The sequence below is a fragment of the Kogia breviceps genome, chromosome X, assembly GCF_026419965.1.
Source record: "Kogia breviceps isolate mKogBre1 chromosome X, mKogBre1 haplotype 1, whole genome shotgun sequence".
NCBI lineage: Eukaryota > Metazoa > Chordata > Mammalia > Artiodactyla > Physeteridae > Kogia > Kogia breviceps.
In genome coordinates, this window is record NC_081330.1 from 58312726 (window position 1) to 58331248 (window position 18523).

Below are 18523 nucleotides of genomic sequence, written 5' to 3' on the forward strand. Positions count from 1 at the left end.
TTTATCATTTAATTCTCTTTAGTTATATTTTATTAAAATGTTTATAGCACTATCAATAAAGTATGGTCACTTTAAACCAAAAATCATCAAACTGTTTAATTCACTTTTAAACAATCTCACTATCATGCTTGGACAATTGTGGAATGCACATAGAGAGTATAATTACTGACGGTGGAATAAGAAATGTTTTATGCTGTCAAGATTGTTTTTAGAATATTATATTGCTTTGGATATAGTTTATTTCTAAGTATGACATCTCTTACGATATGTCTATTACAGAGTACACATATTTCCCTGTGTGCTCTGCTTTTAGCCAGCACTCAATAAATTTATTTGTCTCTTTTTCTTCTCTACCGCCCTCCCTCATCAGTACAAAGATTAGCCTGATAGAAGAATGTATGTTTCTTGATTCCTTTATGGTCATCTGGCTACCCCCACAGGTCTTGCTCAGACTCCCTTGAATCTGTTGAACACAATATTGTAACTAGTAGGTTAGTCTGTATCCACAGAACAGAGTAAAGCTAGAAAACCTCTGTTACCTCTTCCAGGAATTAAATTTACTCCCTTATGGCCATTAGCTACAAGTTCTAATTCAGTGGTTAACTCTGGCTGCACATTTGAATGTCCTGAGAAGATATTGAAAAGCAAAACAGAACACTCCTTCTAGGCTCTATTCCAGACCAGGTAAATGAGACCCTGAGTGTGTGGCCTGGGTATCCAGATTTGTAAATGCTCCATAGGCGATTATAATGGGGAGCCAGATTTGAGACCCACTGGGCTCACTATGAAGCTAAATAGTTACAAAAAATATATAATATTGACAAGCTAAGTGAGACTTGGATGAATTTCCACAAGAGAGAAATCACTGTCCTTCCCCACCACAAATCCAGAACCTAACACCTTCCCTAGTCCCTCAAATTCCTTTCCTCCCCCATAAAAACAATATTTTGGAGAGTCTTGAAGCAATCACTCTTATGAAGTATAAAAATTTAGAGTTTACATTAAAAATGTCCCTATAGTAAGACTAAAAGAAGAGAAGATATTATTTTCCCTAAAGGAAATGGATACTTAGGAAATTGGATTGTGTAGGTACAGAAGATTAATGAAGATTTTACCTAGCTCACTTGGTTCATACTTATTATATACCAAATGAGAATTTGTTATAGCTGAATACACTGGGTAATGTCTGTATACCTGAGTAGGATCAAACAGCAGGAGAAGATAAGCAATCAAGGTAAAGCCACACAGAGGAAAATAGTGCTTATCCCTCACATTTCCTTAATGCTTTAAATTTCTGAAGTGTTTTTTCCACATATTATTTCATTTGACCTCATAAAACTCTAGTGCAATAAGCAGAGCAGTAATTATATCCATATGTTAGGTAAAGATACTCATTGTGGTTAAGTGACATACCCAAGATCTCATAGCTAGTTAGTGCCAGACTGTGTCTAGATTCAAGTCTCCAGTATGCCATATCACTGACAATAACATTATAATATTTCTGGAATAGTGTCTGTGGTGTAAGACTTCTGAAACAATAAAAAAGAAACGTAGGAAAAATCATGTTAAAATTTGTGATCTAAATTGCTGAGATTATTGCAAATCATATATTGATTCACTTTTTAATCACTCTTACATGATCAACTGTCCAAAGGATATTTTATCTTCCATTATCCAAAGGGTTCTGTGAATATAGCAAGTGATTTGTATCACACTAGTTGCCAAATACCAGCATATTGAATTAACATAATCTCTACAAAAATCCGATCAAATTGTTCCCATGAGATCCAGTGATGCAGTAAGTGAAGCCCCTTCCAGAGAACAAACTTCTACCACCTTTTTTGTAGTTAATATTGCTTCAGTAATACAGAATCACCACTTTTTAAAAAGCATCAATTCCCCCAGGTTTTTCTCCCCTCTCTATTGCTTAATGAAGGATTTTCTGAAAGATTATCTTTCAGTTCCTTGCTTCAGGTGAGATACTCACCCATTCTCTCCGAATGGTGATCCATCTGAGAGGGAGAGCTGGACACGCTGCTGCTGGGGTGGGAGGAGGTCTGGCTCCCAGGGCGATGACTCTCTTCCAGAGAAGGAGCAGGAGAAGGATTCTCTGGGATCCGTTCCTTACACAAAAGGAAACACAAAAGGAAATGTGATCTTGCACCAAGTTTTTCACGTTGGTGGAGTCCATAACATTTGAAATGTTGACCTCTCATCCTGAAAGTGCATACATCCATAATACTTGGTCTTAAACACATATCTTCAGACAAAACCATATTTTTTTGTTCTTGGGAAATTAATGGGATATTGTGAGGGTTAAATAAGAGAAAAAGGCTCAGTGCTACACCAGATACATGGTAGAGCTCAAGAAAGGTTAGTTTCCATTTCCTTTCTAGGAAATTCATCAATGATTACAAAGTGAAGTGACTACTGTTAGTGAAAATTTGTTATTGTAAGCTTCTACATTGATATAATGTTCAGGTCATAACCTGGAGGGTGAGCTTACTGTCTGAGTGAGAAGATCCCCCAAAGGTAAACACCTGGAACCCTGGAATAAAACTTACAAATAGTGGCACCTAGTACATGTTGTGCCTTTCTGCACTGACAAAAATTATGGCAATAATATACTTGTGATCTATCAGACCTTAGGAATTCATATTGCATTTTGCAAACAAAATAGTTTGATAGTCACAGGACACAATGATGGATTTTTGAAACTAACGCTAAGACCTATCAATATCAGTTCATTAGTATTGTTTAGATTTTTATAGTTTTAATGTATGAATTTGAATAAAAATAAAATATTTCTTTTACATATCTCAACAGTAACGGTTATGGTTCTCAGGACTTTTGTGATAATGAATATTGCTAAAAATTCTGAAATTATTCACTGTGCTTATGCATCACAAACTGATGAATAAATCTGAAAATCATTTAGTTAATTTGATCAATTAAAAAAACACATTGTAGTGTTTATCCATATATGTAATAAATGTGACTCAGTGATAGACATGCTGGGACAGAATGTTTATTCTATAAAATATTTAATTCATCCATAATAAATTTCTTAAATTAAATGTTCTGTCTAATTATGTGTAATTACAACCTCAGTATTCTAATCAACATAACGTTAAAAATTAATTTGTTAAATATGTGCTTATACATTTTCACAATGATTTTGCACGAGGCCCAAAACAGATAAATTCCTTAAAGAAAAACTGTTTAATGCAATTAATATTATGAGAGTTAAAGGTTATTATTTCATTACTGGAAATTAACATTTTTCAATGTCTATCATTGTGGCAGACAGAATAGTGCCCTCGTGCCCCGCCAAAGATGTTTAGTCCATATCTTAAGAGCTAGAGCCTGTGAATATGTTATCTTACATGGCAAAATGGACTTTTCAGATGTGACTGAGAACCTTGAGATAGAGCTGTTACACTGGATTATCTTGGGGGCAGAAAGGAAAGTCAGAGGAAGATATGGTTATGGAAGAATGGTCAGAGAGATAAGCTGGAAAAGGCAAGGAAACCAATTCTTTATTGGGAGCTTACAGAAAGAAATGCACTCTTGCCAGCAGCTTGATTTTAGCTCAATGATAGCCATGTCAGACATCTGACGTACAGACTGTAATATAATAAATTTGCATTGTTTTAAGCTACTTAATTTGTCATAATTTGTTACAGAAGCAATAAAGAACTAATACAATCATCAATGCAGTATGTTCATTTTTAAATAGTGTTTTATATATTATTATTTAGCATTTAGTTAACATTTGATAACTTTAATGAAATGAATAGCAGACTGAGTATATTAGCTGCAATATGATATAGTTATTAAATACCAATAATTGTAAATATATACTACACCTTAAAGGCTCTATAACTTTTGTCATGCTTCAGAAACAATGTTTTAAGACAGATAAATAGATATTTCATTTATATTTAGTATACAGTTAAGTATACAGTTGCAATACTATGTACACAGGGCAAGATCAAAAGACACATATAAGCAAAGCAGAAGAGGAGAATCATTTTTTTTCCAAATAATTATATTTGTATTATGGAGGGATGGCATGGAGATGGGCAGCAAATTATATATAGACTTTATACCACATTGTTTTACTTTTTGAAAAGACTAGTAGTTCATCAGCTGTGAAATTCAACCTAAAGTGTAGTGATTAAAAATATAATCCCTGGGCTTCCTTGGTGGCGCAGTGGTTGAGAGTCCATCTGCCAATGCAGGGGACACTGGTTCATGCCCGGGTCCGGAAGTATCCTACATGCCGCGGAGTGGCTGGGCCCATGAGCCATGGCCGCTGGTCCTGCGCGTCCGGAGCCTGTGCTCTTCAGCAGGAGAGGCAACAGCAGTGAGAGGTCCATGTGCCGCAAAAAAAAAAAAAAAAAAAAAAAAAATATATATATATATATATATATATATATATATATACATATACATATATATATAAAATCCCTAAATTGCATGTGTACATACACACACACACCCCAACGAAAGGAATGTCATATATGAGGTCACAATTATTTTGTGCTTTTCACTGTTGTGTAGTCTCAATGATTCTATGCTAAAATAAGTCTTTGAATTCTAACATTGGATATTTGCTGAAAAATATGTAATTTAATAACTATGTTTATCTCTAATGGACCTGTAAGTGAATGGATAGGGACAAAGTACAGCAGTTACTGAGCAAAAATAGAACTGAACAAACAAAATTACTTTGTAGTGGCAAACAGGAATAATACACAGCAATATATTCTGCCATAATAAAAATGGAAAATTTGAAGGTGATTCATAAAGTTGATGGTTTGGAAAAGCAAGAGGATTCAAGTGACAGTGATACTTGATCTTGCTCACCCTGCTTAAAAATGAAAGCTCATGCTGAATTTTTTAAAAATTGGAAGAACATCTACACAAATAGAAAATACTATAAATAATGAGAAAAAATACAATGCTATAAAAAGGAATCCTCCAAAATGTTTAAAATTTTCATATAAAGAAATAATATGAACTCAAATAATGTACTCTTAAACTTTCTTTGACTTTTTTTTTTTTTTTTTTGCAGAACGCGGGCCTCTTACTGCTGTGGCCTCTCCCGTTGCAGAGCACAGGCTTCTGACGTGCAGGCTCAGCGGCCATGGCTCATGGGCCCAGCCGTTCCACGGCATGCAGGATCCTCCCGGACCAGGGAATGAACCCATGTCCCCTGCATCAGCAGGCAGACTCTCAACCACTGCACCACCAGGGAAGCACTCTTTGACAGTTTGAACAGTACATTGGGTGGAAAAATAAATTAACTTTGAAAACATGACTTAGAGCTACAGTAACATTTTGCATAAAGCCATATTTCTGCTTTAATATTTTGTAGCCTGCACTTTCCAAATTCGATCAAGGTTCAATTCATTGTTATTGTTTCCTAAGACCTCACAGAGGTCAGACATTTTTCACCATGTAAACAATATTAGATAAATCCAGTGCCTTATACTGATTAAGAATTAGGTGGGTTTAAAAAAAAATCTGTAGGAAACTGGGAATGTTTAATTTCTCCTAAAATAATGAATAGTTCTATAAACAATTTCTACTTTGCAAGTAAACAGATCCATTTTTCAGCCCTGTAATCAGTATGCCTCTATTTAGCTACTTAAATGCAATGTGTCTTGGTTCATTAGGTGGCTACTGTTGTGTCTCAGCCTAGCTAAATTTTCACAGCAAGTTAATCTGTTTTATTACAGATGAGAACACAAGTGATAATGTCTTCACCATTTGCCAAATACAGGGTTAACAGTATTTGCAACAAATCAATAAGGGCATTTTAAAAGGAAAATTGCAAACCTATAACCCCAGTCATTTTACTCATTGATGACTTAATTTTATTTGGCATTTATGACTTTTACAACACTGTTACTCTTCATGTATTTCATTCGTGCCCCATCAAAAACAGCTGTAGCTCTTCTGAAACACTGAAGTTTTCTCCATATTCAGTCAAAGTAGCAAAGGAGGGAGATTTCCAAAGCCGATACATACTTACCCAATCAATCCCTACTTTCCCCTGAAATTAGTAAAATTATCTGCAATAATAACTCAAATTCTAGCATATACTTACATAGTTCAAGGCTTGTGCCTAAGAAGAAAGAGTCATAGAAAATTTTTTTAATTAGTACCTATTATTCCCTCTTCTATCACACTGTTTCCCTTTTTGGGGGGTACATATGGTCAAATGAGATGTTCATCATATTAAATCATTTGAAAGTACATTTGAACCTTAATAAAAACCAGGGTCAAATCTGAGAATAATCAGTTTTATACAAGGTTTAACACAGTCAGTTTGGTATAGGATTTGGTTTGCTGGCACTAAGGTATCAACTCTGCCCATTTTCATGGAGATCCTTTATTTCATCTCAATGTATTTCTTTACGTCTTTGGAAATATAATATACACAGAACTTGTGAAGTACTAATACACGCATATTAAACGTGCTTATATGTATGTGTTCATGTGTGTAGTTGCCTTTTAAAAACACCTATCTCAATGTTAAATTGTACCTCTGATGTTTTATGATATTGATTCTTCTCAAGCATTCAGTGGGGTTATATAACCTACAATTTGTCTTTTTATTTTTATTTAATTGGAATTCAACTCTCACTGTAATTACTCTTCCAAATGTTAATCTATTAATGAGTTCCTAAAGGATTTAATGGCATTTCGCTGCTTAGGAGTGGCTTTTGGAAGTTTATCTAAATGTTAGATATTTTATTCATGCATATGTCTTGATATTTCATATTTAATTGATGTATTCCTTCTGTACTGTCACCAGAGTTATGCAGAAACAGAACAGATTGTAATTTGACAGACAAATAATAAAATCAGGAAAAAGAAAATAAGAAGTTTGTTCATTGTTGTTGCTAACTTGGGTTACCATTAGTCCTGAGGAAGAATTTGATGCTCAGATTTATTATCTTTGAATACTATTCAATGCATGACACTTTATGAATTTTTATGAATTAGTTTAAGAATTAGTATGTGTTCCACAATCAACAATTTACAAATGTATTTAAGTTAACACAGATGGATATGGCAGGGTTTTCATGAATTTAGAAAAAAAAAGACAGATGAGGGGCGTGCAACTGGAACATGTAACCATGAGAGAGTCCAAAATCATAAGTATGCCCTAACTGTGACCTATGTAATATTTGGACAAAGGACACTTTCACCTCTTCAATTTGAAACTTGTTCTGGAAGAGGCTGACAGCTAAAGGGAATCAGCCATAATATCTGTTCATAGCATGTAAATGACCTCGAGTGGGAGAATGGATATTTCAGTGGGAATATGTATGGCTTGCAAATTATGTTGCAGGCTTGGACCTCTGCCACCCATCCAAACACACACACACACACATACACACACACACACACACACACACACACACACCTTAATTCTCACTCAATGCATCTTCATCTCACGTTCTAAAAACAGTAATAGCTTTATCTTTCCACAGAGCACTTAGAATAAGACTCAACTAGTGATATTTTTCAGTGAATTTGAATTATCACAAAAAAACCCTCTCTGTGTTGACTAATTTTAATACCAGATGTTCACATGCTAATGCCATTGCCTTGTGACCATTTCCAATCAATTCATTAATTGCCAGCTGCTCAGCTAAACAAAAAACACAGCTAATCAGATGATACTGGTAAACAGCCAAATAACAGCTTCCTACTTAAATTTCTTAAATTTGTTATCAGAGAAAACTATGGCACACTGATATGACAGTTTCCCACAAATACAGAGAAACTGTATTATAAAATATTTAAATGTAGGAAAATACATTTTCATATCAGTCAGGTATTTTACCTATTTTGCTCTCAGGATTTTGCCACATTGAGTAATATAACTGAGGGATGAAAAACTTTGAAAGCCTAATGATCTTAATGCAATTTTCAATTCATGTTATAGTTATATTAGTTGCTAGCTACAAATGCTAATATCTGAGCCAACAGTAAAGAGATCTAAAGCCAGACCTAAAGACTATGTGCTTGACATAACAATATTCCCAAACTAGTTTATGGCCAAAAAACAGAAACAAACAACAATAACAACAAAGCCAAAACCCCCAAAAAAAATTTGTTCACAACTTATAATGTCTTTTCTAGCTTGGGAATTAACGTCTGTATCACTAATGATCATTTATGTTGAAAACACTCCCCAAAGTTTAATATCCGATGAATCATTAGTTTTCATTCGTTCATGCAACAAACATTTATTGAGTGACTAATATACCCATTGAGGATGAAAGAAAGGCCTATGGGTGTCTTCATATGGTGTGTAGATGCGCATAGTTCAGGCTGAAGACTAAATAATCCACATATAAACATTCAAAGATAATTTAAAATAAAATACAAATTAGATCAATATTGATATCAGAATGGGCACCTCTCTCCAGTACCCACCAGATCTCTAACTTTTCTTTTGTGACACTGAGATCAAAACAGCCATTGCACATGAACAGATGCTCTCTAGAGGGCGGGTCCAATACCTGTATATGCATCTAATGGTGGGGAACCCTTGGTCCTGGTACTGATAAGAAGTTGCACAGATAAATGTATATAGGGAAAGCTACTTCTTTCTCAGGCTAGCTCTCTGCCATGATTTTGGTTTCTACTTATTACTATTTATATATGAGTATAGAAAACATAATAAAAGAAAACATAAGTATAAAACATAATAAAAGAAAATAATATTAGCTAGCATATATACTGAGTATTTACTAGATGTCAGTGCTCTAAGGGTGTTAACAAGTCTGTCTCATTTAAGTCTCTTGTTAACACTAGGAAGTAGGTACAATTATTATCCCCATTTCATTGGGAAATAAGGCAAACTGAGATACAGGCAGGTTAATTTTCCTAAAGTCATATAAAAAGAAATTTTGAAACCAGGATTCAAATACAGGCAAACAATCTGACTTCAGAGCTTGTGCTCTTATCCATCATGCCATACTGCCTCTAGTGAAATCTTCTCAATGCATCTCACTTAGCTGACAAACTGTGATGGCTCTAGCCAGAAACAGTATATAATTCTATAAATTATTTGGGGGATGGGGCATCTGCCTGTTTCATCTTGTGTTTTTGATAAAGCAATGTAACATGATCCTTTGCACATATTAGAGCTAAATCAGTGAATTCTGTGTTCTTGCTCTCTGTTTTCTAATAGAAAAAGATGACAATAATAATGGAGTAAGCCAATATTCAGCAATAGCTATCATTTCTGGCCAAATTCAAGGCTAATTGCAATACACTTGCTGATTTTTCAATCTGTATTATCCTTTTTTCCCAAAGATTACTAGTGATTCTGAACTTTCCAACCATCCTATCTAATGCTCTAGAACAGTGCTGTCCAATAAAATTTTCTGCAGTGACGCAAATGTTCCTTACTTGTGCTATCTAATATAGTATTCAAGAACTGTGTGACTATTGAGCAGTTGAAATGTGACTAGTTGAAACTGAGGAACTGAAGTTTTCATTTTATTTAATTAATTTAAATTGAAATAGACACATGTAGCTAATGGCTACTATATTGAATAGTGTTGCTATAGTAGGTATGTGCTATGCATCTGCCTAAGATACTTTGTTAATTGTTTACCACCATGGAGGTGGGGAAATTTATTAAACCATGAGCAAATATATATATTTTCCTTAGATTCTAAGCTTCTAAAAGTCACCTCACTTCTCAGAGCTCTGAAAAGCTATCGTTTTCTCTCTTACCTGTGAAAAGGAAATTAAAAAGATGAAGCCAGGTCTAGTCTTCCTTGGGTTAGCTTTCACTATCTAAGGACATTTGCAGGAGTTAACACCTCTAATCACCTAACTTTTTTCACACTAAGGTAGAAATATTTACACAGTGGTAGAAGGAAAAGGCACAAATGCAATTATGCTCTTTCCAATTTGACTTTATTCTATGTTAAGCTGGTATAATATAAATTGTCAAAGAAACTAATTATTCATTCATTTTATAGAGATTTCTCAAACTTTGACTCACATGTTATGCCTTTCTGAAGAAATAAAAAATAATAGGTAAATTGCTTTGAAAAGATTTTGTTTGATTTTTCTTAATGGATATGAGAGAATATAGTCATAGAAAGTTTGATTTGATAAACATTTCATATTTCATGTAATGCTTTAAAAAGAGAGTGTTGTCTTGCTCAAACTAGAGCTAATTTTTAAATATACAGTAATTCTGTGAGCCAAGTGTTAAGCTGTTGCTAACTTGAAATCAACCATGGTGGGAATATTTACACCATAGAAATTGGCAAATGTTATAAATCAGAGGTTTTCCTTTTTATTTTGTTTTGTTTATGAAGAGCTGCTTTAAAGACACACCACTGAATGCTGGACCAAATATAAACCTAAAACACTGAACTTTTAAGTTTATTATAGGGATTTGAAGGTTTTTTATTTCATTCTAATGTTCAACATTATCAGACTAGGCAAATAACAAGATTATGAATAAGTACACTAAGTGTTGCATTCATTTGAGTCTATGAGCATTCAAGTGAACACAAGTATACTGTCACATTATTAAAACACATATTATGCAAATATGCAATCACAGTTGTATGCATTCTATATTGGTCCTTTTAAAGAACCTGAAAAATTAAGGACAAACATAGCACACTGACAATCATCTACAAGTAAACTTTTAAGCTCAGAGAAGGTAGGAAAACTTAAATCATTATATGTAGTTTCCATTTTTCTTATGACTCAGGAATCCTGGTCTCATGGAGTATAAAACAAAATCAGCAAAAGCATGTTTTCAAAATAGTACATATTAGTTCATTTTATCTATTTAAATTTTTCATAAAGAATCCTGTTTATTATTTGTCTCTTCCCATTAGATTATAAGCCTTAAAAACCACCTGATGCATAATAGGGACTCAATCAATGGAGAACAAAAAATATGGATGGCTTTGAACCAGATATCAGGTGCTTCTTCTGTTTCAAATAGCTAACAATATACTTGCTAACAAATGCCAAATTGGCTAACATGAATTGTGATTAGGAGCTAACATGACTTATAGATTAGCTTAACCAGTTTTCTGATGTAGACTCAATCAGAAGAAATGGAAACAAAGAAATGAAGTGTAAAGAATGTAAGAGATCTAGTTTGCAGAAAGAAAAAGTGAAGCACAGGAATATTAAAATATTTCCTCCCAGGCACTTTAATCAGAAATGTTAAGTGCTTTCAACACCCATTTATGATAAAAACTCTCCAGAAAGTGGGCAAAGAAAGAACAAACTTCAACATTAAAAAGGCTATATGTGACAAACCTTCAGCTAACATCATACTCAACAGTGAAAAGCTGAAAGCATTTCTTCTAAGATCAGCAAGAAGACAAGGATGTCCGCTCTTTCCACTTTTATTCAACATAGTTTTGGAAGTCCTAGCCATGGCAATCAGAGAAGAAAATGAAATAAAAGGAATCCAAATTGGAAAAGAAGAAGCAAAACTGTCACTGTTTGCAGACAACATGATACTATACATAGAAAATCTTATAAATGCTACCAGAAAACTACTAGACCTCATCAATGGATTCAGTAAAGTGGAAGCATACAAAATTAATACACAGAGATCTGTTGCATTTCTATACACTAACAACAAAAGATCAGAAAGATAAATTAAAGAAACAGCCCCATATACCATCATATGAAAAAGAATAAAATACATAGGAATAAACTACCTATGGAAAAGAAAGACCTGTATTGGAAAACTATAAGATGCTGATGAAAGAAATCGAAGACGGCACAAACAGGTGGAAAAATATACCATGTTCTTGTATTGGAAGAATGAATATTGTGAAAATGACTATACTACCCAAGGCAATCTACAGATTCAATGCAATCCCTATCAAATTACCAATGGCATTTTTCATAGAACTAGAACAAAAAACCCTTAAAATTTGTATAGAGACATAAAAGACTCCAAATAGCCAAAGCAATCTTGAGAAAGAAAAATGGAGCTGGAGGAATCAGGCTCCCTGACTTCAGAGTATACTACAAAGCTATAGTCATCAAAAGAGTATGGTACTGGCACAAAAACAGAAATATAGATCAATGGAACAGGATAGAAAGCCCAGAAATGAACCCATGCACCTATCGTCAATTAATCTGTGACAAACGAGGCAAGACTATACAATGGAGGAAAAACAGTCTCTTCAATAAATAGTGCTTGGAGAACTGGACAGGTACATGTAAAAAAATGAAATAAGAACACTCTTTAACACTGCACACAAAAATAAACTCAAAATGGATTAAAGACCTAAATGTGAGACTGTAAAACTCTTAGAGAGAAACATAGGCAGAACACTCTCTGACATAAATTTTTCAATCCATCCACCACAGTAATGGAAATAAAAACAAAAAATAAACAAACCTATTTAAACTCAGCAGCTTTTGCACAGCAAAGCAAAACAAACAAAACAAAAAGACAACCACAGAATGAGAGAAAATATTTGCAAATGATGCAACCAACAAAGGATTAGTCTCCAAAATTTACAAACAGCTCATGTGGCTCAATACTATAAAAACGAACAACCCAATCAAAAAATGGGCAGAAGACCTAAATAGACATTTCTCCAAAGAAGACATACAGATGGTCAAGAGGCACATGAAAAGATGTTTAACATCACTAATCATTAGAGAAATGCAAATCAAAACCACAATAAGATATCAACTGACACAAGTCAGAATGGCCATCAGCAAAAAATCTACAAACAATAAATGTTGGACAGGGTGTAGAGAAAAGGGAACTCTCCTCCACTGGTGATAGGAATGTAAATTGGTACAGCCACTATGGAGAACAGTATGGATGTTCCTTAAAAAACTAAAAATAGAACTACCATATGATCCAGCAACCCCACTCTTGTGTATATATCTGGAGAAAAACTTGGTTCGAAAGTATACATGCATCACAATGTTCATTGCAGCACTGTTTACCATAGCCAAGACTTGGAAGCAACCTAAATGTTCATCAACAGATGACTGGATAAAGAAGATGAGGTACATATATACAATGGAATATTACTCAGCCATAAAAAGAATGAAATAATGCCATTTGCAGCAACATGGATGGACTTGGAGATTATCATACTAAGTGAAGTCAGACAGAGAAAGACAAATATCATATGATATCACTTATATGCAGAATCTTAAAAAAATGATACAACTGAACTTATACACAAAACAGAAACAGACTCACAGTCTTAGAGAAAGAACTTATGGTTGTCACAGGGAAGCATGGGGTGGGGGTGAGGGATAGACTGGGAGTTTGGGACACACATGTACACACTGCTATATTTAAAATAGTTAACCAGCTACCTACTGTATAACACAGGGAAATTTGCTCAATATTCTGTAATAACCAAATGGGAAAATATTTTGAAAAAGAATAAAATAAACACTTTAACAATAAAAATGTCAAAATATGTGAAATATAAAAAAAGAAATGTTAAGTGTTGGAAATTAAATATGGTTTATAGAGCAAGTCATTCACTAACTTGATATTCTCTATTTCTCATATATTCGAAGCACATACTGCAAGTCCAGCTTCCAAAGGAAATTGTGATCACAGTCTCATGAGCATCAGTGATAACACACAGGCATCAGCTTAACACAAACTATGCTAAAGGAGAGTAGCAGGTGTTTAGAAGGATTCTGAAAACAATATCACAGCATTTTTTTTAATTCCAGAGATTTTAAAAAATGATATGAAAACAGGAAAAATTTTACTTGAAAGTAAAAAAAAAGATATACAAACAATAAGAATAATTTAAACACATCAATAAGTTTGGTAGCTCGTTTTGTGAATATTTGTAAATTTTAATACAACTAAACACATATTTTTGACTTTTTTATAATGTGTTATAATCTCTTACTGTATATATCAAGTTTCTGATATATATATATATTTTTTCTGCAGCTGTGTTTTTTTTTGTTGTTTTTTTTTGTTGTTGTTGTTTTGCGGTATGCGGGCCTCTCACTGTTGTGGCCTCTCCCGTTGCAGAGCACAGGCTCCGGACGCGCAGGCCTAGCGGCCATGGCTCACGGGCTTAGTTGCTCCGCGGCATGTGGGATCTTCCCGGACCAGGGCACGAACCCGTGTCTCCTGCATCGGCAGGCGGATTCTCAACCACTGCGCCACCAGGGAAGCCCTGCAGCTGTGTTTTAAATCACTTGAAAGTAGGGATATAATGGAAATACAGGCTGACTTTTATCTACAGAGATGCTTTCCTAGATGACTCTATAATCACATTAGATGGTCTATGCTATGGACTGAAAGCTTGTCTCCCCAAAATTCATGGGTTGAAACTCTAATCCTAAATGTGGTGGTATTTAGAGATGGGGTTTCTGGGAGGTAATAGGTCATAAGGGGGGAAACTTCATGTTGGGATTAGTGCCCTTATAAGAAGAGGCATGGTAGAGCTAGCTTCCTCTCTTTCTCTTCACCTTGTGAGGACACAGCAAGAAGATGACTGTCTGCAAACCAGAAAGAGAGCTCTCACCAGGAACATAATTGCAGGCACTTTGGTCTTGGATTTCCCAGCCTCTAGAACTGTAAGAAATTTATCTTGTTTAAGCCATCTATTTTATGGTATTTTGTTATAGCAGACCGCCTGAGCTCAGACAATGTAATACACAGCAAAGAGGGTTTTGTGAAGCAAGCTGTTGTGGCTTTCCTTAATTCATAGTGGATTTGTCAGAAAAAAATCAAATTCCATATTATGTAATTTATTTCTAAATGTTAAATGTTATATTTTCTGATCATTCAAATTTTGGAAGGACAGTTTACCTCTAAATGGTAAATATAATATAAAAGATCTGATGACTTCAATGCAAATATTTTGGGAGTAATTACAATGAGTAATACAAATTTAAATATCTGTTTTTTAAAATTACAAACTACCAGGATAAAAATAATCTGTAAATGTAATAGGGAAAATGTGTTTTTTTTTGAATAGTTCCTGTATGCCACAAGTAGTGGTACATGATAAACTCTCAATTCATAGTTTTGCCCACTGCATGTGATATTCTAATAGACTGAACTTTGAAAACATGCTTCACCAAGAAGCACATTGAAAACAAATTTCCGTTGAAATATAGATCAACAGAGGTATGAAATTTCTGTCCATATAATTGGGTACCACATAGCTAGTATCATATTGACAACTGTTCTTGAAAGAAGGGGTGAGGTTTTAACATATGAACACCTAATTTGTCAATTAATTAAAATATTTTTGTTATGGTAGTTCCTGTGAAATATTATTTTAAAACTAATAATGTTACTATTATACGATAGCACCCTTGCAAAAATAAACAAGCAAAACTTGGCAACAATATTAAAAGCTTCTCAGTATGTATTCACTGAAATCAACTCTTTGTAAAAAAATTTTTTTATTTCCTTCTCATCCTCTGATGGAAATCTACTTCAATAGATTTACGGAGAAATTTATCAAAAGGAATTCAAAATAAATATTTTGTTTTCAACTGACTTTAGTCAAAATCACTATATGAAAGTAGATGTAATTTTCTTCAGTGTAAAATGGTTTCTGCATATTTGCAGGACTTAAATAACCATGTGATCTATGTCAACTTTTACAAAACAGCATCCAGTTGTGTTTGTGAAGGTTCTGACTTTCTCTTAAAATAGGTTGCATATGAAATAGACAAATCAGCAATAAACAAAAATATAGCTATATTGCTTTTATACATTAAGAATATTTGGATTATTAAAGGAAAAAATAATTATCCTTTCCATTTCAATCGTTATCTCCACCAATAACCAAATACTAGTCATGAACTCCATCCCCAAGTTCCTCTTTGATCCAAATTCATCACAAAGCTATCAAAAGTCCCAAACATTCAACCCAAATGTAGGTGATTCAGTCTGAGTAATGGTCATTAAGAAAGTAACAAAGGTACTTCTGAAGAGCCATAACCATGCCTCTATTGAGAGTATTTTTTCATCATTTCAAAGTAAGCGTGACAATTCTATTACTGTAAATCATGTTTTGTTTCATAATAGAGTATCCCTGTTTTTTATGGGGTCACATTTATGTAGTAGCCATCCAGTTTCAAAATCATAGGAAACTTATTTCATCTTTTAAATAATGTTCGTGGGTGATTTTTTGTCTCAAAGACAACTCCGATTCCTGGTTTACGTTCTGATCAAGTATTCAAACAGAGCTCTGATTAGCTGGGGTAGACTAATTTCATTGAGGACCACAATCTTTACAGGAAGCACACTGCCTCTTGGCCATGGAAATATATATGGAGCTTAATAAAAATTTATCAGTTTTTCTTTTCCTTTCCTACAAAGGTTATGTTTTAAATTTTCTTCATTGTTTTAGAAGTTCCCCAAACTGGAAGCTAATTTAAAATGGAACAAAAATGTCTAGAATCTCACATTTCTTCTGCCTTCACTTCTTTTACTCCCATCTGCACCTATTACAATCATATCAATATTTCAAGGCCCAGCTCAAATCCATCAACTGTAATGCCATTTGTGATTCCTGTTCCCTCTTTCTCCAATCTAGGTTTGATCTCTCCCTCCTCTAAATTCTTGTAATACTTGGTTATTCTCTATGCTATCCATCACAGTCTGTGTTGTTATGTAAGTTAAATGGTACTAGTTGTTTTTCTTAAGTTTAGTTTGTGAGTCCTGGAAGTCAGAAATTATGTCCTATTCATATCCTATATTACTCTCTGTGATGTGTATATATCAAGAGTATAATATTTGTTGAATAAATGGAGGAACAAAGGAACAAATCAAGGGTTGACCGGATTAACTATACTCTTTTGATCCTATATACCCTTATATTATCTTCTCCACAAAAGGAAAAATATATTAAACAGCTTAGTTCACGTGTTACTTGGAGGGCAGAGAGACCATGTGCCAAACTAATAGGAGACATAAGGAGGATTATAAAATATTATTTGTGTTTCATTACCCAGTTGTCCTAAAATTTTGAAAAATTTTATTCTAGACTATGATGATAATGATATAAATTATCATAAGTATTTATTTAATGTTTCACAGTTTTAAACTATATTTTACTCATTATCTCCAGACAGCCAATGAAATAAGTGATATAGATTATTACTATCACCTATATTTTACAGTTGTGGAAACAAGTTCAGGAGGGTTAATTGTCATATCCAAGGTCATTCAGCTATTAATTGGCAGAATAAGAATTGAAATTCAGGTCTTTCTGACTATAAGTCTTGTATGGTATATACTACTCCACAACCGCATCACAAACACCAAAAAGATGCAGTGGTTACTTTGTTTCACACCAGCAATGGGAATGGATTTTGCACATTCTTCTACTCTGTCGTTAGCTGGGCACACCTCCCATACACTGTTCTCACGAATGCAAGACAGGAAGCTAGAATTAAAGGTCATATCTGTGGTCATTTAATGAAAACAAACAACAATAACAAAAATAAAAAACAGAAAACACCTTAGCAGGCCTAGTCAGAAATCAAACTCATCAATACTTTATGCTAAGCAACTGAGTCAATGAGCTGTGTGTTTATACTGAAGATTTAGTGGTATTGCTATTATTTTATCAAAATTTACATGTAATTAACACCTTTGTCCTCTTCTAAATCATGATTCTTACCTTTATAACTGAGGCCCCAGCTCTGGAGAGTGGACTGTGAATCTGGGCTGCAGCAGCCATGTTGGCAATAGTATTGAGATGGTTCATCTGATTCATTGCCATGGCAACTGATGCAGGAGGTAAGCTGACTGGAAGTAGGGGATGAGGCATCATCATAAATGGCAGATCCAGTCCTAAAAGAGACAGCACATGTTAAATTATTACATTAGTTACATTGTTTGGACAAAGGGAAATCACATCAAAATTGATCCTATAAAATAGTAAAAAAAAATTATATTTCACTCTTGTTGAATTTGTTTAATGAATTTTTAATATATCCTAATATCTCTTGGAGAAATTAATAGTACTTATGGGATTTAACATTGTTTTATAATTTAAAAGTGTTCCTATATCCACAGACTTTTATTTAACAAGATTCCTTGTTCATGCTCTCACTCCCAAAACAGTTAACAAGGTTCAAACTTTTTACTTATAAAAACAAACAAGAAACTTTGAGCTGAACATCACTTTGTTTAACAAAAAGAAGTAACTTTCTTTTTAAACATTATAATGTACTGATGTGTAGATAGTTTCTAGCTTAACTCTTTCTTTAGGAGACATAATTGTGGTGCTGGTATGATAAGATATAGATTCTCTAGGCTTCAGAATTACTGAAGAAAATAAGACTTGGAATAGGTCCTACTCTTTTAGTTATAAATCTCTAAAATGAATGTGTATAGCTCTAATTTGGAGCCTTTGTCTGTAAGGAATAACTCCCCTATCAAACTATCAGCCTGTTTTCCAGTTTAATAACAAATACCAATATTTTTGAGTAGTGTCAAGAATTCCATTTGTTT

The 18523-nt window shown here is 33.9% G+C and overlaps 1 protein-coding gene across 2 annotated transcripts in view; it reads right to left on the bottom strand.

Annotated features, from left to right (window-relative positions):
* DACH2 (dachshund family transcription factor 2) overlaps nucleotides 1–18523 on the bottom strand; it is a 640028-nt gene that overhangs the window by 140605 nt on the left and 480900 nt on the right. For both annotated transcript variants that reach the window (XM_067024263.1, XM_067024264.1), the window contains exons 6-7: nucleotides 17688–17860; nucleotides 1988–2123 (exon numbers count right to left, since the gene is read on the bottom strand). In XM_067024263.1, coding sequence (XP_066880364.1) covers nucleotides 1988–2123; nucleotides 17688–17860 — 309 coding nt within the window. The remainder of the gene's footprint in view (nucleotides 1–1987; nucleotides 2124–17687; nucleotides 17861–18523) is intronic.